The following is a 23,818-nucleotide window of genomic DNA, read 5'->3' as shown; positions in this document are numbered from 1 at the left end:
TATAGGTTTCTGTAATAAGAAGCTGAACTCTGGGGATGCCGTGAGGAATGGAGAGAAAAGAAAGGAATTCAGAAGTATTCAGGAAATAGTATCTGCAGGATTTGAATGATTTGATGATTAAGTTGTGGAGTGAAGAAAATTAGTGATGTCATGATTAGAGAGTGGGGAATGTCAATGACTTGATTATTAAGGTTCTAGCTCCAGAAAGTAGGTAGATGGTGTCATTCACCAGGACAATACTGAGGGAACGAAGCATGTTTGCTGGGGAAAATGATGCATTTGGTCACTAGAATAGCTTGATATGTACTTGAATAAAGTGATTACATCTTAGTTTTTAGCAACTTATCATTATTAATGCATATGCCAAATGTTTACACGTACACATACACACACATACGCATATTTCACCCCATGCATAAGAGGATGTGATTTATGTTACCATTGTTGACCAGATTCAGGAAGATTTAGCTGTTTACAAAATAAGTTTTTAATTTGAGCAGCAGGATGCTATCATTGTGACTCTTGCAAACCAACTAGCTAGAAATAGACAGTATTGCAAGAATTTAATGTATATATACTCTTTGGAAGGCTAAACAAAACTCCTCCAAACATATTGGGAAGGAATAAGCTGACATTTCAGAGAAGAACATGCAATGACTGACATTATACATTAGTCATATAATACTATGAATATGGTTCCAAACTATTTTCTAAAAAGCCTGTTTAATAATAAAGAAAACAAAAAGATTCCATTCTAAAGAAATGGCTATTCATAAATTTTAACCGTAGTTTAAATTAACTTTTATGCTACAATATGCTTTAAGCCTCCTATTTTATTTTTGATGGTTAATGTCATTGAGTAAAACTTTCAATTTTCACTTATAGTGGCATAGGTAGTTTGGGCTTATTGTCAAGGATAAAGCCCAGCCAAAGTTCAGTATTGGAAGATAGATCTTTTCAAAGGTCATCATCATTGGTCAATTGAAGTTTATCTCCAAGTTTTCCAAGAATAAACAATTTGCTAGCAAATTGTGCAAGCAAATTAAAAAGGGGGACATTTAATGAAATTATAATGATCAAATGAAATAATTTAGTGAAGTAGAAAAAGAAATATTTTAATAATTCAAGTATAAGTTTTACCATTTCAAACTTAACTAAATACTACTTACACTATTTTTATTACACAACTAAAAAATCTTTTAATTTTATAATCCGTCCACATATAAACATGAATTTTACATAAATACACATACATCTGACCAAATATAGACTTTTTAAATTTTTATATCTAAAATGCGTTTTTCTTTTTGTTTTTTGCTTTCCTCCTTGCTTTGTCTATGGTATTATTTATCATCTCACATATTTACATATTTATATGCATATGTCCACCTTTTATAAAAGTATAGATTCCAGATTTTCAGCCTTAGTTAGGAAGTTCCTCATCACTAGCTTTTTTTTGCATAGTTTTCTAAGTTTTCAATCAAGACCTTTTTGTTTTATTTTTTTATATTTACGTCTTAATTCATCTGGAATTTACTCTTGTATACAATATAAACAGAGATGGTATACAATATCAACATCATTGATACTCTCCTAGATGCATAACCATGTCCAGGTATTATTCATTAAATAATCTATTTTATCTTAATTGAAGTATTATCTTTATTATATACTGTTATAGTATTATTGACGAAAATTTTTATTTGTGACATAAGTTTTGAAAAAATATACATCTGAATCTGTTTTTAAAAATTTTTACGGAAGAATTAATCATGCTGGGCAAAAAATATGACCATTTCTGTATTTTTTTAAAGATTTTATTTATTTATTCATGAGCGACAGAGAGAGAGGGAGGCAGAGGCAGAAGCAGGCTCCCTGTGGAGCTGGGAGCCCGATGTGGGACTTGATCCCAGGACTAGGATCACAATCTGAGCTGAAGGCAGACACTTACCCAACTGAACTAACCAGGCACCCCAAATGTATTGTTGATAATAATGAAAAAAAAAAAAAAGCAGCAATATAAAGACCCAACATAAAAGTATTGGCTAAATAAACAATATCGTGAACTATAATACAGTAATACAAATGCTGATGAAAATTTATATTTACTGAAAGAAAAAGATGCTCAAGAAGTTTTTATGAAAAATCAAATTATAAAGTATTACTCAAAGGTAACCTCATGCAAAATTATATTATACTATTACATCAAATATATGAAACAAAGTTATAAAATCATAATATAATTATGATAAAAGTGATGGGATTGTATCTTTTTTTCCTCATTATGCTTATTCATATTACTTTTATCCTTAAACATACTTGTATATTTAAAAAAGAACTCTGTCTTGCCAATTTCAAAGTAACTGGTTGATGAACACCTTGAATTATTAGTTACATTAGAGGATTTTAAAAAGTTGATAAGACACAGATGAGGCAAAATTAAGAAATCAATCATTTTTCTTTTTGTTCTTTTCCAGCTGACTTGTGTTTCTTTAAGAATTCACTTAACCATCTCCTCTAAATGGAATCCCTTCCTGAGAACGTTCCCACTTTGGTCCCTGGGCCATGGCATGGGCTGGTATATTACTCACGTACTATCATGATATATTGTACACAAATCCTAATTGTTCTTATATAACATACGTATTTCTTACCATACTACATTGAATTTTCTGTCTGTTTGCCCCATGGTCTCCATCACTACCACTTTCTACTATATCTAGGTTAAAAAAGAGGCACTCATTTCATGATTGTTCAATGGCTGGATGCATTATAAGAAAATTTCCAAATTATTAGAACAAAATACTGGAAATCCTGAAAATAACTCCTCTCATAAGTTAAAGTTGCAAAATTAATTAATCAATGAATTAACATTGCAAACTGAAGAATCAAGTGTCAAACAGGAATTACAAATCATTTCACCAACAGCCTTAATTTTTATTTGTCCTGTTGATTTTGTCAACGAACAGAACGATCCCTCACATGTAATAGTTATTAAGGGCGTTCAAAAATATACTAAAGTTCAACAAGTGGTAAATGCCAGGTATTCAAACGTTCAATAGGAAAGAGCTGAAAATGAGTACATGAAAGAGCGACCCAGCTAGGTCATAGTCATGTGCCATTCTCATTGTGAATTCTTTTCCCCTTAATACAGGTCCCGGCTTCAAACCAGGGTACCTCTGTTGCCTCACTTAGGTGGCCTGGGGTGAGCTCTGAGCTCCTGGTAACTCCCCTTCCATACGCCCGTATACGCATTTATTCCCTGTGGTTTATTGAGTGCCTACCAGGTGCCAAGCACTTTGCTACATTTTTGAGATCAAAAGGTGAGCAAATTTCTTTATAGTCTCTGCTTCCATTGGGCCAAGACTAATTAGTAGCAGAGATATCTATTATATAATTATACAAATGGACAATTGCAATTATGATAAATGTTACAAAGGAGATGCATCTGCCTTATGAAATCCTATATTAGGACCTTAACCATGGACTGTGACAATTGAGCTGGAATCTGAGGGAGGAGTAGCAGGTGCTCATCGCAAGGACACCAAGTTCTTCTTTTCCTTTTACTCAAGTACTGGGACTTTCTGGGAACAAGTTTAAATGAGTCTGCTCCCTAAGGCTTTTCATAGCATATGACAAAAGGAAAAACTGTATTAAGTGCCCCTGAGCACCTGCGTGGGACCCCTGGAGTCTGAATACATGGAGGAAATCGGATCTGACCTTGAAAATGTGTTGAAATAAAAATGTGATGAAACGATGCATGAAAGATTTTCTGTGGTCTCCAGAAAAAGGAGAGCAGGAGAGCATTTTTCCTGGTTAATTCAGCCCTATCCGATGGTACAGAAACGTCCCATCCTCACAATTAGATCACTATAGAAGCTGATTTTTAGTGACATGAGTCCTGATCTATGATTATTATCTCCTATTTCCGGAGAGACCCCCCCCCCTTGGGACCATGAAAATTCCTTTGCTCTATTTCTAGCTAAAGTTTCTTTTAATTAAATTATTCAAGCATTTAAATGCTGGAAGAGACTGAAATGAACTGAGTCCAAATATTTTGGTCCCTGGAAGGACAAAACCCTTTATAAATAAATAAAAGCACATTTCATGTTTCAACCCAGGCTCATAGGATTTAGGTATTTAGACTAACCCTAATTGATAGATAAGTCCCTGACCTGCTCAGCTGAGATTAGATCCTGCACTAGAGAGGGCTGTGGCAGAAAGATTCTAAGATGGCCTCTGTAATATCGACCACCTGGTATTTATGCCTTGCGTAACCTTCTCCTCTTCAGTGTGAACGTGTCCTGAGACATGCTTCTAATGAATAAGATGCAGCTAAGGGATGCGTACAGAATTACCTTATATCAGATCATAACATCTGACTTGCCTCAGAGACTCTCCTGCTGGTGGTCATGTTGGGTGGTCATAGCAAGAAATTAGAGACAACCGTTAGGAATTGACAGCAACCTCCGGCCAACAGAGTCTTCCAGGGACCAGCAAGAAACTGAGGCTAGTTCTACCATCACAAGGAATTGAATTCTGTCAACAACCACAGGAGCTTGGAAGCAGATTTGTTCCCCATTACCCCTTAAATAAGACCTCACCCCAACTGACACCTTATTATTGCATGTTTGATAGACCTTGAAGTGGAAAATCCAGCTAAATCATGCTGGACTCCTGACACACAGAGACTGTGAGATACTACCCGCTATTGTAAGCTACTTATTTTGTGGTAATATTGTTACATAGTAACAGAAAATTTATATAAGGGGCCTGCTAATCTGAATTAACCCTGGAAAGATCCTCTTTCCCCTAGTCATTTGTACAAGTTCTTACAGCTGGAAGAAAGAATTAAATTATTTAGGACTTCCGTAATTGTGTAAAGTACTAAAATGAAATTAGTATGTGAAAGAAAATTAAAAAGTAAAAACTCATTGTTTTTAATAACAAGATTTTACTGTAAATTCTAAATCTGAAAAATGCAAATGCCAATAATTCAAGAATAACCAAGAGAACCAAACTGGGTAGAATAAGTTATACTTTATAAGACATGGGGGAAGTGGGGGAAGAAAAATGAGACAATTGTCCCCTGCTATACTCTATGTAAGTTAGAACATTACAATCTTTACTATATGAGAAAACAAAAATAAAATAATTTTATATATTATTGATCATATGTATGTCTGATTCATACATACGGCACACAGATGTAGGATTCCTCAGATCTCTCGCATCTTGTATTTGATCAATATAAGAGAGAAGAAGTGGGTTAATATTTATGTTCTCCTGGTATGTGTCAGGTAGTGTTCGGCACTTTCATATACGCACCCTGTGACCTGTCATTAGAAACTTTCTATTGTAGATAACAAAACTGCTTTTCAGAAAAGTCATGTAAGTCACATGGTGAGTGTAGGGGAGGGCAGCAGTTTAAATCTATGACCGTTTGATCTTACCTAGTTTTTTAATGGAACATTCCCAATACACAAAGCTGAGAGTTAGGCAGTAAGCATAAGCCCAGAATCAAGGATGGCATTCCTTCTAATTGGTTTGCTGGTCTTTTTGTTTTTGTTTTTGTTTTTTTTGGTCAGGTGGTGCCTTTGTTTTACCTGTTAATAAAGGTTTGAAATATCACATCTACATATTCTCAAAATACACTACCATTTGAAATTAGCAGGTTAGAAATTAATATGATTAAGAGGCTAAAAAAATAATGTAGAGCCTATGGAGAAGCATTTTCTTTTTCTTCTTGTCTCTTTCAACTTGTTAAATCAAAAGCTCTGACTGCTTAAGATTAGTGTTCTACAAGACAAAGGGTCACTATAAAGACAATGGTGACCTGCTATTTTCAAGCTTGAAAATAAAAGAGGAAACTGTGTTAAATCTTAACAGGAGAGATTTAGGAGAGGACATCTTGACATAAGTATTTTTAGGCACAAATAGCTTTCTAAGGAAAATGTTGAGTATCCTTGCATGGAAATATTTAACCATAAGAAAGATATTCATTTTCTTTGACATTTCTTACAGTAAAAGTGTATTTCTGCTCAGGGACAGGAGAAAGACTAGAAGTAGTTTCCAGGCACATAATTTTATAACATGAATAACTCTTGTATTTTAACGTGAAATTGCTTGAAATGACCTTGAAACCTGTTCCAACTCTATTTTCTTACAATGCTACTTCTTTTATTATCATGATATTTCTTTCTCATCATAAAAATAAAATCAATAACTGAACATAGCATAAAGGTAAAATTAGATGCACTAAATATCAAGGGAAAGTGGTGCATTTAGTGAATAATGACCAAAAATAAGTGTGAAAAGCAACTGCATCATCCTTCACTTACAAAGGTATTGGAAAATTTCATGCACTGACCAAATCTAAGGCTCATATGGCATGCTAGCGTGTGTACTAGGAAAGAGACTCGTGATTTGGAAATGGACAACTAATGCCCAACCAATGGTCAACTAATTTTCATGAGCTAAATCCCGACCTACATTTACACTAGGAAACATTTCTAGTTCCAACTGAAATAAACTTAGAGATTTGCCTGCAGTTGTTTGAATAAATGTATTTAAAAATATATTTGCAAGTTTTTATGCTTCCTAATTATATAAGGAATTCAAAATTTATCATCCTAAGGAGAAAAGAACATAACCTTTCTCAGCACTAATCAATCAATGTCATCAACATTATTAATCAACTATTTTATTCTGCTTAATAACTTCATTTACTCAGTTTGGTTGAAACTCTTTTAAGTTAAGCATTGAGATAGCTTGAAGTCTGTTATGGAGAGACATGTGTCTAATCATTTTGAAAGGGTCAAATCTAATATCAGATACCCAGTGATGTTCAATAAATACGAATTGATGATAACTGATCATTTTTAAGTGCAAAGAATCATCCAAAGGTCATACAATTTGTATTCATTTTAAAATCTAAGTCTTTATAAACAATCACAGAAATATCATTAAAGGGTGAAAAATTCTTATAAGGATTTTACAGAATTGGGAGTATTCGCCACTATATACATGTGATGAACTGGAGTCAGATGGCACACAATTAACCCAGCATCATGAACTCTTTTTCCTAAAAGGGCTCATACACACTGTTTAAAGGGACAAATAAAATGTAAATAATAATAAATTATTCCTTCTTTTGTTCTCTTTCACAGGATATCCATTGGTTTATTTATTTCAGTTGAAAAATTAGAGTCTAAAACCAAAAGCAGAATTTTTCTCTAAGCAGTTCTTAAATACCATAGTATATTCTTTAAGTGTGGTCCATGGACCAGCAGCATTCTCAGCACCTGAGAGCCTGTTAGAAATGCAGATTCTCAGCCCCCCACCCCAGACCTACTGAATTAGAACCTGCCTTTTAGCAAAATTCCCAGCTGATTCATAATGCACATCAAAGTTTGGAAGGGATTGGTCTAAGTGTGTATACCTCACTTCCTACCTCTAACTTTCCACCATTCATAGAACGTAAGTATTACTATAGGACAATATTTAGTTATGTTTTTTAATAACCTGATTGATCCTTTAATATTAATTCAAAGATATATGATGTATAAATTTAGAAAAATAAGACACATTTGCACAATTATTCTAGAATAAAAATGTCATTACTAGCGATGGACCTTAAACTATTGTATTTAAAATAAATGTTTAAAAAATTATTTTAGTTGTATTTATCAAAAAAAAATTCTCCGCAACAATATTATATCTTTTTGTGATATTCTGACCAAATAATTTCTCTTAATGCTTCGTGACAGAGTCTCATATGTTGTAGGAACTCAATATTTATTAAAATAAAAGCTCTATATTCATATCTTATTCTATGCGTCACAAGTCAAATTTATGTATACATCTTATTTGTTCGTATGCATTTATACTATATAAATGCTATACAAATATGACATATTTATGCGGTTTTTTTACTACTTATAATTTTGCTCTGTTATTATATTATTTTCTTTCTGAAAATTTCCCTTCATATTCGTCAACAAAGGTACGTCTACCCGCGCTCCTCCATGTAGAGGAAACTAATGTTTTCAGGTAGAACTAAGGCAACTTTGTTTTCCTTCAAATCTAATTTCAGGTTTACTTAATTCCAAGTTTCTCTTTTCTCACTTTTATTACCTCAACAATTTTAATTAATCTCATTTGTCATATCTTCCTGTATTCCACACTCTGAACACTTTTTTTCTTTAATTGGCCTTATTAGGAAGAGGTGTAAGCATGCAGCTTGTGTCAGTAGCTTAAACTCTGCAGGAATTTCATGCAAGGATACTTTAGAAGTCCTAAATGAGAGAAAGAATATCTCAGAATCTGAATTTAAAAGGGAAACATATTTATTTTGTTTGAACAGCAAGCAAAGTGATGACACATTTTCACCACCTCAAACAGATCATGTTTAGCTGACATGCCTGTGGGTTCTATGAAATTAATCTCTGACCTGATTTTTTTTTTTAAATGCTGCAGTGTCAGTTTTCTATTAATAGGCTCTTATCCAGGGGAAAATGTGCATAGCTTCCTGGTGTGTGCAAACCTAGGAGGGTGAAGGATACCCATTCCAAAGAAGGACAAGATGTCCTGGGCTAAGAACTAAGGGAGCCTTTTAAAGAAGTTCCCTTTGTAATCATCTAGACAGCGTGGACAATATGTATTATATATTGTGTGTGGGTAACTAGATAAATATGCAAATGTTATTATCGAACAAGTCACAATTTGTGTTTCATAAATGCTCATAGTATCGAATGGAAGCAGAATCACTGTAGAGATATTTTTAAAAAGATTTTATTTATTTATTTATTTTTTTCTGAGAGAGAGCGAGCTCAAGCAGCGGGGAGGGGCAGAGGGAGAAGCAGACTCCCCGCTAAACAGGAGACCCTGGGATCATGACCGGAACCTAAGGCAGATGTTTAACGGACTGAGCCACTCAGACACTCCATTGTAGAGATTAGAAGTAATGTATACTGCACAAACTATAACCCTCTTTCCTAAGATATGCAATTATCCAAAATGAAGTGTCTAACTGCTGATTTTTAAGGGGAAAATGTTATTTACTAGAAAACTCAGTTTATTGGAAGAAAAATCAGCGTACATTTCTGCAAAGATAATAACCTAGTTAATTATTAATCTATTATTAATTGTCCCAATAATGAGCTCTGTGACCTTGAAAATGAGGCTCCTTTTTAGCCTCAGGTCACTCGTATAAAAGGGAGACTTATTTATTTTACTTAAAAAGTGATTTATATAAAAATATTTTGTGGAAAATAAATTTGCAATTCTTCTGTGTCAATTTTCTATGTGCCCTCTGAAAATGTGTCTCTTAGTGTAAAAGAAAGATTTACAATAATCAGATAGAGAGCACTATATTCGTTTTCTACTGCTGATGTAACAAATGAACACAAACTCAGTAGCTCAGTACAACACAAATTTATTTTCTTACAGTTCTGTGACTCAGAAGTCCAACACGAGTCTCAAGGGGCTAAAATCAAGGTGTCTGCAAGCTACATTCCTTTCTGGAGGCTGCAGGGGACAATCAGTCTCCTTACCCTTTCCAGGATCTACAGGCTACTGTGTTCCTTGGCTCACAGCCTCTTTCCCCCTTCTTAAAGTCACTAGTGGCCAGTCAAGTCCTGACATCACATCTCTCTCTAACCACCACCAAGAACGTTCTCCACTTTTAAAGACTCATGTGGTTAGATTAGGTCCACCCAGATAATCCAGGATAATCTCCCCCATCTCTAGGCGCTTAATTTAATCACACCTGCAAACTCCCTTTTGCCACGTAAGATAACATATTCACAGAATCTGGGGGTTGAGGCATGGATATCCTACAGGGTCATTTTTCTGTATACCATAACTAATATTCTCTCTACTCTTTACCAATACACATTATGTGAGCACTTCTCTGTGCAAAGTGTTGCTTAAACCTCCTCAGGAGAACAAAGTATTATGTGGAGATCCTATACATTGAAATTACCTGGCCCACAACCAGGACACATTTTAAGCACACTAACCAAAAAAAAAAAAAAAGAAAAGAAAAGAAAAAAGAAAATGATCATTCACATTTGTAAAATCTCCAAGTGGGGTGTAATTGAGAATTTGCTTCAATGAGTCTTTTGACAGCAGGAATTTCTTCTTCCTCTCCCTCTTCTTTTTCTTTCTTCTCCGTCTTCTCTATTCTTTCCTTCCCTTTTCCTCCTCCCACACCCCTCCTCCTCCTTCTTTCTCTTCTTTTTTTTAAATGAGCATATCTCCAGTGACTAGAATACTTTTATAATTGTCAACATTCCTTAAACATTTTTGAATAAATAAAGTATTGAATATGTGGATAAATGACTGATAAAGTTGTAGGGGTATAACGATTTTTCAATTGACTAACATCAACTGAACCTGGCTGAAGTAGCAGTACACTGAATGAGTTAACCATTAGTCAATGGGCTGTACAGTGTTATAGATTTAATTTAGTAATCATTTGGAAGATGGGTTAGAGGTTAGGAAATTACATGATGTTATGTAGCACTGTAACAGTTAGTGTAACAGTTATGTGTTGCTGCATAACAAAACATCCCAAAATTTAGCAGCCTAAAACAACTATAATCACTTATTTTGCTCAGAAATATGCAATTTGTTTAGAGTTCAGCAGGCATTGCTTGTCTTTGCTCCACAAGTATCAGCTAGGGTGGCTCGCCTGGGAACTGCAAAGTCCATTTTCAAGATGGCTCACTCACATGGCTGAAAAGTTGGCACTGGCTGTTGACCGGGAGCTCAGCTGAGTTCATCAGCCAAGGACCTTGTTTCTCTTATTATGGGCCTCGCTACAGGGTGATTCAACTTTTTTGCAACATGGTTTCAAAAATAAATATCCCAAGACAGAAAGACAGACATGCCTGGAACTTTTATGATCTATCTTTGAAAATCTTATTTGTATCATTTTCATTATATTTTATATGTTGAGGTAATCATCACATGGCTCTCTGGATTCAAGAGGAGGGAAAATAGACTTCACTTTTGAGTGGAAAAAGAGTCAAGGTCACATTATAAGAGAGCATGTGAGGTGGGAAATGTTGCTATTGTGTCACATATAGGGATCCAAATATGAAATGACTTGAACTTAAATTAAAGCAGGAACAGTGGGAGTAAAGAGGAAAATTTGGAATTGAGAAATGAGGAATCCAAACTTTAGAGACTGAACAAATGGGAAAAAGATAAAACTCTGTAGGGTCATAGGAATAGTTGAAAGGGAAAAAGGTAATGAGTTTCAGTATGCACATGCTGAACTCCTGGCCTCTATACACTTTCATTCAATAATATTTGTTGAACAATCTCTTTTTTATATTAGGTTATGCTGGATCTAAATATCAACATTTGAGTTGCTACCTATACAGTCTCAGGAGGATTACTTCTTTAACTCTGAGAAGTCTTTACTATTCTATTCATATCTCCCTGTTCTCCCAAATACCCATTTTATATATCTCGTGGGGATACATCAATTTCTTCCTTAAAACAAGCTAGGGCATTTCTGGTAGATTGCCACTGAGGTCACACTTTCTCCATGGTTTTTGACTAGATCTCAATGATAATATACATACTACCCAATCTGAGTGAGCAAGGCATCTTCTTCATGCTGAATTCACCTTTTTAACATAGAGCACCGTGCTATGCAATAAATACACATTGATGATAGAGCCATAGAATATCAAAGCTAAAAAGAAGAAAAATGATCATAGCTTTATTGTTCATTAGAGCCCTTCAATTTAAGAAAATTCAAATGCATAAACAAGTGATGACATTCATACAGTGCAAACTGTGCGGCAAGAATAGCATGAAATACAACTACATACAACAAAACAGGTGAGTCTTACAGAGTGTTGAATTAATGCAACAAGATACAGAATAATGCATGCTGTGTGGTTCCATTTATGTAAAGAACAAACTTGGCCAAACTAAACTGTATTGTTTATAGATGTGCAGGTCATAAAACTACAGAGCAAAGTAAGAAAATTGTTATAAAAGAAAGTCAGAATAGTTGTTCCCTGTGGAGAAAGGGTTGGAGAAGAAGGAATCTTGATTGGAAAGCAAAACCAAAATGAGAGTCACTGGGTGGGTGGCAGGTGGGAATATTCTTCAGAGGTGATGGAAACTGTTTCCTGGACGGGGTACTGGTTATGTGGATGTCAACTCCATTATTGTTTAGTAAATGATATACAAATATATACGATTTATGCAGCTTTCACCTATATTTTACAAAAAGTTTTTTTTTACTATTTTAAAAACTGTGATGACTCATAACATTGTTTTAACTCTGAACTGATGAGCTGACTGGTCTCTTGAAAACCAAGTGGGGCAGTGTTATTAAAAAATTGCCACTGTTATCTAATTTTTTTTCACTTAGAGTTTTTGCGCATTTTGGCTTCCAGGTCAGTGTTAGCTAACAACTTAATTCTAAGTGAGTTCCTACAAGATTGGAAAACATATTTGTCATTTTGGTAGTGTTACAAGGAATTAAAGAAACATTGGAAGTACTTCAACAAGACATGTGGAGTTCATATGTCACAATACAGGGTGACTGTGAAGTAAGGAAATATAATCCACTCTCAGGTTTATTATTTAGCTTCTGTAAAACTATATGAAGCAATTTTCCAAAGTACTGTCTTTCAATTTACCTATCAGAGATGTTTCCACCTGTGTTTCTCTTCAAATTATGCTGTCACTTCTCAACTCATTAGCTCAAGGACACAGAAAATAAGCCATCACCTTTCACTGATTTTTCTCCAGGGGAAATTGTGTCATTCCATTTGGTTTGTGAATCACTTTGCCTCACACTTCTTTAAAATCATCTTTTTTTCCCTTTCCACTATAGAATTATAAGTGTAAATTAAGAAAGCCAAGTATAATTACAGTTCAGAAAGGATTTTATTCTATCCCAAATAACTTTTGAATCATTGAAATAGATGGTATATTTAGTATACTAACTCTTATTTGGTAACTTAGTTGGTAACTCTTAGTGGTAACTGATTTAGTATACTAAGTCTTAGTTGGTAACTGGTAACGTAGTTGGAAAATATTTAAAAAGACCTTCCCACTAATCCAAATCCTTTATGTTGACCTAAAAAACTCTTCCATGTAGAATTGGAAGATAAGTAAGCCAGCAGTTTCTCTCTCATTGTTGAGTACTTTGATCCCACTTCCTTTGCAACCACTAACACCTATGTTCACCTTTATCTTAGGTTCTTGTGGGTTAACTGGAGTGTAGTTAGTATCGCCATAGGAAAGCCTTTGTGGTTGTTTATGAAGTCAAAATGATGTGAAGGGTGCTACTATGTGCTAATTATCCTGCAATGTCTTGGAAAGACCTTTGACCAATTCTCTTGCCCGAAATGCCAATAGAGATGCCTCCTCCAGCTTTGATCCTCTGGCATAGGGTGTGAGACCAAGATATTAAGTTAGTAAAAAAATATCAAATAATTGTTTGCTAAATATATTAACCTGGAATTTTTAGGATCTAGGCATGTTAGTAAAAACTTAATTCTTTACTTTTCCTTTATGCCCCCATTCTTTCATTTAGAGATATCATTCAAGTTTTTATTTAAGTCCTACTCTTTTATAATAGTCCTTAATCAACCAAGTTCATCTATTCTCCTGCTTCTCAGATTTTCCTACCAATCATACCTCAAAACACTTGATTTGTTTATTTGTTACATATTAATTCATACTCTAGCTCTTTCATATGTGTAAATATTGTCTACTTTAAACTTGAGTGACGAGAAACCAAATAATCTATCTCACGATTTTTGTATATAATTTTGTCTGTTCTTCTTTTAGGCAACTTAGAACTAGCAGGCTGTATCATATAGTTATTAATACAATTAGAAATTTTTCCTTGAGGGCCAGATGAATATATATTTCACAGTCATCCTCAGATTTAGCACAGTTACTGGCCAAAGCAAATACTTGAAATATACTTGCTTATTAAGTGAACGAATATCTTTAAGGATGTCAACACTTTGGCCCCTTTTCATCCATAAGTGAATGGCAGAGTGAAGGGACAAAGATAAGAATACCATGTTCCAAAACACCTGGGTTTTGAGAGCCTACATCACTCAAAGACAGGGACCCGGGCTAGATTATGGTTATAAGAAGTCAATTCTAGTCACAACCTACAAGGTTTACGAATCCAGGGAGACTGGACAGAAACTGAATAGTAAACCTGGTCTATTTAATTCAAGAGATAAGCAAAACTTCTGGTAGCTGTCAAAACTAATATTTCTAATATAACCCTTTCAGTCACTATGAGCAAAATCTGTAGAGGGTTCTGCTGACAGTGCTTAAATCTAGCTATTTCTGCTACCCTACATACTTCCTCATGATGTCTTCTGAACCTTGGACTAAGGATCATGTCTCTTCATCTGTTCCTTAATAAAGGCCTTTCCCTAATATCTCGAAAACCCTCTTGCTTTGCTTCAATGCTTAATGTGGTGCTTTTATAGAACCCCAAGACCACTGGAATATAACACTAGTTCTCATAGTACTTAGAACAATGTTGACCGCAAAACTAGTTTTTAACAGCTTATTTCTCAGTATTAACCTGAAGAAAGTTATTTAATGTGTACCTAACAGTATTATCTCATTATTTGTTCATGAATTGGAAATAGCATTCCAAAAATATAAACTCTGCTCAAAGTAGAGTATTTGGGGATCAAAAGCAGCAATGGACACACAAATACTAGGAGCATACTCACATAGGAGGGCCAGAAACTAGGGATTGTAATAAACTACAAGTTCAAAATAAGTCATGAATATAAGGTATCCATCCTTTTCAATGACATAGCAGTAGGGTGCCTTTAAAAAACTAGAGTCTTTAAACTGGGATTTTTACCCAGTTTCTTAGCCTGGTAACTCTGTGCCTTGATCATCCTAGGGCCTCATCCCATACATCACTAAATCTCACCTTCCACCCAAATCTTCTTCCCTCATCTCTTCATTGATCAAACCCACTCTTGATCTCCTCCCTTTGGCCAGCCATTTCACCTTCTGACAACGGCCTGTGCACTGCAAATCATCAGAGTGAAGAATAGGACACTCTATCACTCTAAAGTTATTTTTTAAGCAAGTTTCAATGTGTCCTCAGTGATCATAAGATTTATGAACAATAGCATGACTTTGTCAACTAAATTAAACACTCATCATTCATAAATCCAAATTGGAGTTATATGTTTTTATATCTGTCTAGTCTTCCTCTAATGATTATTTTTTGCTCTTTCCTGCTTGTTTTTCGATCTACTATATTAGAATCAGGGACTTTGTATTATTCCTCTTCATGTCCCTATTGTCTGGTATTCAGCTTGGTGCATTACCGGTTCTAAAATATTGACTAAACTGAACCTCTGACATGACCTCCTGCTGTATAAATCTAATTGTAGGTTGATAACACCGCAGAGTCTATAATTTTGTTATGTTTCACATGGATGTATTTTGTTTGCTTGCTTCCCTCTAAATGCGATGCCTAATGCTTCTGCATATTTAAATTCAAAAGCTTGGCATTTTACCATACTTGGAACATACAGATTTTATACTGTGTTCTTTTCCCGCAAGCAAGTATACATAAGTTAAATAAGAATAACGATGGATAAAAATAATGGCTCCGGCACTGGAGGTCAAAGAAATGTCACTTTATAATTACCATTTTGTCTTGATGTTATATCAAATGTCTACCACAAACAGAAAATTCTCTTAGTCATATGACCATATTATTTTAACAGGCAACAATAAATTTTCCAGGGAAACCTTGCTAAGAATGTTTTGAAGGTCTAAACAAGTGGAAAATGATTCTCTCACATCCATAAGCTCATTAATGCCCTAAATTATATTATATTAATTATATTAATCATATCATCTATATTATGCATATATTGTACTAGTAGCTCTTTTTTTCTTTTGTTTTTCTCAACATATCAGAAACCTGTGGGGGGGGGAGGGGGAGGATGCAGCAAATGAGTAACAACGAGAAAACCTGTTTCTAACAGGAAGTTCTAGCCTCATGCTCCCCTGTAAAAAGCAGGTTGCTGAACGAACATAAATTATCTCTTCTTCTAGATTAAAAGACTGTATCTTCAATTTGTTTCAGTGAAGACCACATACCCCAGCCCTTGCCACAGCTACCGAACTAGGAAATATCTAAACCATACATATTTCAATGTAACATGAAGTACATCATAAGTGAGATGGACTCTGTGGTTTATGAGGAAACAGCTCATTTACATACCAAAGGACCTCTCAGAATCGTAAATTCCATGTGCTTTTGGCAGCTTGACTTCAGGCACAGAGACGTGGAGATGTTTGATGTTTAGAGAGCATAACTTGTACAGAGAGAAGCAGGACTTTCTTCATTACACATTTGCCAAGGAAATTCTTTTTAACTTCCTTTGAAGATAGAAAATACTATCTTTTTGGACCAGAAAGTTCATCTATCTCTGCTTAACCCTCACTCGGGGCAATACATGTTCATGTGACACCCAAATAAGCACTTCCTATCAGAAATTATTCATGGTACTCCAATTTTTCAGAGAAAATGGGAACTAGGGAAAGCTAAACTTAACTTTGCTGGATTTTCCTAGAACTTTGAGTTGAAGAGAAACAAAACTCCATATCTTGGAATTATTGTATTATGTTAATGCATGGTTTTCAGATGAAGGTTTTTCCCTAATTTGCTCTTTTTAAATGTGTTACTTTAAATAATCTGAATTTTAAAAATATATTAAACATTTCTCCAAAGGGTTTCTTTTTATTTGATGGAAGAAAAGAATAATGATTTCAACTCCATAACTGGAAAACCAAAAGCTTAACTGGAAAATCTTAACCATATATGTACACATTCTCTTTTCAAATTGATATATTCCACCCAAAGGTCAATATAGACCACTTTAAAATTGCTTAGTTGCACCATTTTATGTTTCTCTCATATTAAATATTGTTAACTGATTAAAAATTAATGCAAACAGCATTGAAGGCTTTGAGTCTCTAAGGATTCCTAAGCCTTTAGAATAATAGCTGAATAGGCTCAATTCATTTTTGCATTGTAAAAGTAGCATGGTTTTTAAATTATAGTCACAATGATGACCAAAAACAAATAGGAGAAAATTAAGCATTTAAGCTGACAAGCAGAACATCTTCCAAGGGTACTGTGTGCTGAAAACGTGGTAGGAGAAAAAAAAAGAATCACTATTACAAATAATAACAAAAGCTACAACAAAAAGCTTCTTAATGGAACCCAGCAAAGTTTGATACTAAAAAGATGCATTTTCTGTTCAGTTTCACTGTAGGTTTTGCAGCATGGATGCTTTGCACAATTTTTAAATATATACGTAAACATCATTTGCCAAGAAGCATGATCTTGTAAAAAGCCGAAAAAATTCTTCTGGCCTTATTACTTGGCCTCCTATGAGGCTCCTCATTCCAATCCCACCCCCAACCCCACCCCCACCCCAGACAATGTATGGGAAGTAGCGGAGCTGGGGCTTGAACCCAGATTTCTGGGTTCTAAACTCCACATACTTTGTACTCTATCATGCTGCCTTGAATTACTTTAATGCTGCCTTCTGTCAGCTCTACACTACCTTTTCTGATTTTCAATGAATTATGTCACCCACTGGTTTTCACAGTCGGCTTTTCTTCTCTTTTTCTAAATTCAACTTGAGCAGGAAAGAAGATTGAGAAGTTTTAGCATCAGACTGATCGGATTTCTGTGATATCTGTCTCTTAGCCTTTCAGAGTTTCTGTGATATTTTAAAAAGATATTCATGCAAGACTTGGTCCTTAATGCCCTGTCAATAAATATGATGTTCCTGACCATAGCAGTTTTTAGAACTATTTTCCTTGCTTCATATTGACTTCTTAGGTTTTTAATTTCTTTTCAGGTTTTCACATGGACAATCTCAAAAAATGATCTGTTACTAATTAAGATATCTAATTAATGTCATTAAAAATTTTGAAAAACGAAATGAAACTAACCTCCAAATCCCCACATTATAACAGATATATTTTTTTAATCATTATTTCCTTTTTGTTACAAATGTCATGCACATTTCTGGACCCCTCTGTCTAATTCAAGCATATTTCATTTCCATTTCAATAACAGACTGTTAATTTAGACAGCATTTGCACTTACACATAAATTTGATGTCAGTGGATTCACTGACCCATATATATATCAAAAAAGTAAATATTTACTAAAAAATCAGCTCTGTTCTTTTTTCCCCCTAGTTCTTCATTAAGGAGAGTCTTGAATAGTCACAAAAGTTGGCAGAATATTGTAACAAAACCCTGTGTACCCATCATCAGTCCCGGTATAATCAAGTCATGGCCAGTGCGATGCCACATATACCCCATTGATATTCCTCTGTAGTATATTACTTAGAAGCAAGTTTCAAACATTGTATCATCTCATCCATATATATTTGCGTATGTATCTTCAAATTATATAAGTAATTTTAAAACATAGCCGCAATATGGCTGTGCCACTGAAGATAAAGTAATTCATTAATATCATCCATTGTGATGGGTTGCTCTATTTTTATATTTCTTTTAATCTATAGGTTTCCTTTTCATCTCTTTTTGTTTCCAGTAACTTCTTTGAAGGTACTGGGTTGTTTGTACCGTAGAGGTTCCCGTGGACTGGATTTTGCTGATTGCATGCTACGGTGTACTTTTTAGCATATTCTTCTCACTCTATTTCTTGACAACTAGAGACTGTGTTCCTTTCATTGCTTTTCTTTTGTTTCTGTTTATGTATTTTTCCTTTTTCTGTTTTTTGTTTCTGAATCAGAAGAGTTAGTTCTAGCTGTCATTTTAATGCTTGGTTAGGCTTTGCATTATATTTTGCCAAGAGTTTGCCTTTTTGTGGCTTCCACACTGTTATCTATGAGTTTTCACTTTGTCCCCTAGTGCTGCATAGTAAAAAAATCCAATCTTCTCCTTAAACAACCTGTGCACAAGTCTTTTCATTTAACTGTGCCTCTTACAATCATGGTCCTTCTCCAAATACACTGTCTTGTCAATGTCAATTTTTAAAATGTGTTTGTGGAACTAAAAATAGTATTCTCCATGTGGTGTATTGCTTTTCTGGAACAGGAGAACATAATTTGGAAGTGATTGGGGCTTGAACCTAGTGCTTCATCCTCCCAACCCAACCCAAGTCGTCTCGACTTAGGCCAGAATAGCCACTCGGTTTTGGCAAGTTAGACACAAATATGTAGGCTGGATCTCCTCCTTCTCTTAATTTCACCATCTGTTGCTCTAGGTGACATAACTCGTGTGCATAGTTAATTAGTCTGGCTGTGAATCCTCGATCTTTTTTTCCTGAGAGCAACAATGGGTGCTCATGTGCTATCCAGTCTGTTGAAGCAGTGCATTGTGTAACATAAATTACCATTTTTGCTCTACATTTTGAATATCAAATCCTTCCACGGGTTTGTTACAGAAGGAGTAAAACATGGTTGAGCTAATAGTGAGGAAACAATCCCATATATGGTATGATAAACCCTCTCCTGAATCCTGAAGTTATATAATAGTTTAGAAGTTGAGAGTTTGACCTAATTTCTAATTTTTTAAAAAAGAATTTCCCTTAACTAAGTGTTCTAGTAAATTACAAGTTAATTATATATAGGATCTGTACCAACTTGAATGTATTATGTAGAAATTTGTACATCCCTATATTTTGAAAATCTTTGGACCCAGAGAACACAGTTACATAGATGTTATTGTAAAGCATAATTTGATTGCATATTACTTATCTTGGCAATTTGAAAAAATTACATATTTTATCAGTTTTTTAAAAAGTCTCTATCTTTTCAACAAAGCTATTAAGATTTAATTATACTTAAAAAAAAGAATTAACTATCGAAATTACTGCAAAGGTATTTTGAATAGTGCTGTATGCTGTCAAATAGATGCTGAATTTGGTCGTTGCAAGTTCACATGAAACTCGTAAGCGGAGCTAACTTTGGCACTTGTCTAGGAATAACAGCCTCTGGAAAGAAGGCAGAAGGCTATTTATAGTCCTAAACCCTAGCCCCTTTGAGTCTGATCCAGTCTGTGGCCTGATCAAACCTACTCAATCTAGCACCGGCCAAATCAGAACAGTGGCCTAACATGGGCCCCTGTCAACTCCGAAGTAAGGGCAGGCTATCAGTCACACAGCAAGGAGAAGAATCCAACATGACTCAGGTAGAGATCTGGATGTGCATCATAGCTATACTGTGTACAGCTCTGTGAATTCAGGCAAATCCCTAACCTCTCTAAACCTCAAGTTCATATTCTATAAATAGCAATGATAAAAGTATCTATCTCATTCAGTTGTCCTGATCATATAACAAACTTCATACAGTGCTTGGCATTTAATGTCTTCTCAATACATGTGAATTGTTATTATTATTACTTTATAGACTTCTTCTTTATTATGTTCAATTAACCAACATATAGTACATCATTAGTTTTTTATGTGAATTGTTATTATAATGTCATTATAATTATCTTCATAAATTCATCATGGCCAGAATCAAAGATGCAATTTCTCTAAAATCCTTTGACTTTCAACTTTGTCCTAGTTCTACCTCATCTATGGCTCTGTACCTGAACCACAATTCCATATTTAGCATTACTTCCTTTGTTCTATCAGATGAAGTAGTCCAGCTTGGAACATGCACTGGTAATCTCTGTAAAGAACTTGGTAAGTTTTATCAATGTGTCCTGCGTTATAGTTGAATAAGCACTGAGAGAAGCCACAGAAGACATGAATTATATCTTCAGACTTCCTCTAATTATCAATGACCATGGGAGAGTCATTTAATCCATATGAGCCTCAGTTTTCCAAAAATGGTGGTCAAAACAGTGGACTAGAGCTCTCTAAAGGACTACTCTAGCTCTATCTTTCATAATTGCTATACTGTATTTGCTTGCTTTGTGACAAATGGATGGGAAGAGTCATTAGTAGATGTCACAGGCCACTGATGCAGTACTTACATTTTTGTAATGTGCCCTGAAGTGGTGGCAAAAGAAATACAGCAGATGAGAGGAAAGACTATTCCAGGCTAAGGGAATAACACGTACCAAAGTTCTGTACAAAATCCCACCCCTTATAAAAGACGAAAAGAAGGCTATTGTGGCTGGGACACAAAAAAGTGAGAATCATGAAGACAAAATAAAAAGTGTGTAGGAGAGAAGTATGCCAGAAGCTCTGGATAACCTCAGAGAATGACTGAGGTGTGAGCCTTAAAAACTCAGCTCTTAGTTCACAGTATAATTTTCGTTTGAGAAATATGATTAATAAATCATTTCCGAAAAGGAAAAAAGCACATAATTGATGTTCAGATAACATAGATCCTATGAACTGCAAAGGCCAGGGAGCAGGAAATGACCCTTACTAGCTGGTGTTTTTACACTTTATTACTAATTCAGATTTTTATGGGAGACTCCAAGAGGTCTTCCGAGAATCTTTTAGATGCTCCATGGGGAGAAGATAGAAACAAAAGTTCTATTTCATAATCAAGAATTCTCCTGTAAAAAGTTTTATGAATCAAGTGCCAAGTTCTACAGAGAATAATAAGTTCTACAGAGAATAATCCACAGGCAAACCAAACATGATTTGGTCATGACGTCCTGGATCGGCCAGATGCCCACCCCCCCAACCCCCCACCCCACCCCCATCCACAGGGAGGGAAACACATTCATAGGTATCTTACTAACTTGCGCAGAGCTAAGCAAGCAGCTGTTATAGATAGCTCTCTTCAAGACAAACTAAAGGCACATGACACAGAATATCTAAGGAATAGGGAAAAATGCTATTTATATTTAGTTAGCAAATTCTCAACTAAAACTGGTGAAGAGTAAGCCTGATATTCTCTTACAGAAGAGAAATAACACAAACTAGATCTAAGGGAGCTGGCTTCTAATCTTGGGATTGCCATAGTCTTGAGCAAGTCACCGAACACCTGAGTTACAGTTTCTATTTGTGCAAAATGGAGATAATAATGCTGGCTTAACTGAATTGTATGAGGTTTAAATAAGTAAATAACACAAAGTCCTGAGCAAAATACCTGATACACAGAAACCTCTCAGTAATTGTTTTTATCAATTTGGGGTGCCAGACTAAATTTCTCAGTGGAAGGTACAAGTAAGACATTTCTTCTTATAAATATTGACTGAAAATCTCCAACTCCAAAATCACTGTGTCCATGCTAACGTCTATGCAAAGAGCCAAAACCACACGTTCTATTTTTCAGTTGTCTAATTAAAAACAAACCAGAGCAGCATTCAACTTGGAAGCTGATGAGAGCACCACCTGTCTGATTTTCTTACAGCTGTCAGAAGCAAATTTTAGATCCACCTCCCAGATTTTTACCCCAACTAGAACTGGATTGTGTCTGTATTCAAAATGCTTTAGCTGTTTAAAGGGTCTTTTCATTCTAAGAAATATATATATTTTTTATATTTACATATATTTTACATATTTATATACAGATGAAATGATTGCTATCATGATCAAATAATAAAACATTATGTTTTAGTTATGGCATAAACCTTTTCAGAAGAAGCACTGAAAAAAAATATTTACTTTAATAGAAAGAGTTCACCATATAGAGGTAAAAGAGGCATAGGTGTGTGAAAAGAATCAGAATTTGAATTGCTTTATTTTAAAATCTTGATCTCCATTTTGTGTATTTCCAACTGTGTCTCTGTATATCTACCAATAGTAAAATATAGACAAATTTTGTGGGAGCATTTACATCTTAAATCATATGTACATGTGTGTGCATATTTATACACCGAAGTTAGAAAGGAAAAACATATTTAAAATCTCCATTTTAAAATATCATAAGGCAAAAATGCTCAAAATCAGTTTCTACAATTAAACATTAAATGCAACATTTTTAGCTCATTGTGGTCTTTATCCTTGCAAGTCTTGTAATTTTTGCAAGGTAAGATATCAGCCATAACATTACATGCCCATAGCTATTTATAGAGGTGCGGGTGACAACTGGTACCTACTGGGGCCTTTGGCATAGCACAGAAGAGTTTGCCCATGCAAAATTTCAGAGAAACCCCTTCACTCCCCCAACACACTGATCTGTCAGCCTCTATGCTCCCAAATCCACTTCTCCAATCCCATATACAATCATTGATCGAGACAAATATCTAAAAGCAACATTTAAGTCTACAACTTGACCGTCAATGTCACTGTCGATTTCCACCTTTTTTTCCTAATTGGTACTATTGGAAAATGGTCGCAGTACCTTCAGCAGTGATCTCAGTCATGGTGGTTGGAGAAAGGGAAAGGCAGGCGGAAGGTTCCGGTCCAGTGACACTTTGCAGAATACTTTAGAATTCGAGAACTCTGATAGGGGGCTCTGTGTGAAAAACGTGAGGGCTCTTCGTTTTCCTGGCTGTTTCTGGTGCCCCTTTGCTGTCCTGCGGAACTTCGTCTCTTCTCTGCAGAGTTCTCCCCCTGGAAACAACCTGAGCCCTTTCCAAGCTGCACTTGTGGCTCAGGCAGAAGTATCAGCTTCGAACAAAAATAGCCTCATCTCCCTAGGACTCTTCAGCACTTTTTTTTTTTTTTTTGGCACTCTAGGGGAACACACACACACACACACACACACACACCAGCTCTCCAGACCCAAAGAAAGAAGGGGGAAAACAACAACAACAACAAAGTAAGTAAAAAGTGCTGTCTAAGCCCCCGCAGTTTCCCTAAGATAATTACAGATCTTGGGGTCTATGTCAGAAAACATGAAATAAAGAGTTGAAAGTAATCTTA

General features: G+C 35.1%; 1 protein-coding gene across 36 annotated transcripts in view; it reads right to left on the bottom strand.

Annotated features, from left to right (window-relative positions):
* The window catches only part of TRDN (triadin), a 362,517-nt gene extending 338,699 nt beyond the window's left edge, over positions 1 to 23,818 (bottom strand). For 30 of the 36 annotated variants that reach the window (XM_057311074.1, XM_057311078.1, XM_057311076.1 and 27 more), the window contains exon 1: positions 23,295 to 23,818. In XM_057311074.1, coding sequence (XP_057167057.1) covers positions 23,295 to 23,316 — 22 coding nt within the window. In that variant the 5' untranslated portion in view covers positions 23,317 to 23,818. The other 6 variants (XM_057311093.1, XM_057311098.1, XM_057311101.1 and 3 more) reach the window with 2 other exon arrangements.

Source organism: Ursus arctos, unplaced genomic scaffold (assembly GCF_023065955.2).
Source record: "Ursus arctos isolate Adak ecotype North America unplaced genomic scaffold, UrsArc2.0 scaffold_13, whole genome shotgun sequence".
NCBI lineage: Eukaryota > Metazoa > Chordata > Mammalia > Carnivora > Ursidae > Ursus > Ursus arctos.
The sequence above is the reverse complement of the archived record's forward strand: the minus strand, read 5'-3'. Positions and strand labels throughout refer to the sequence as shown.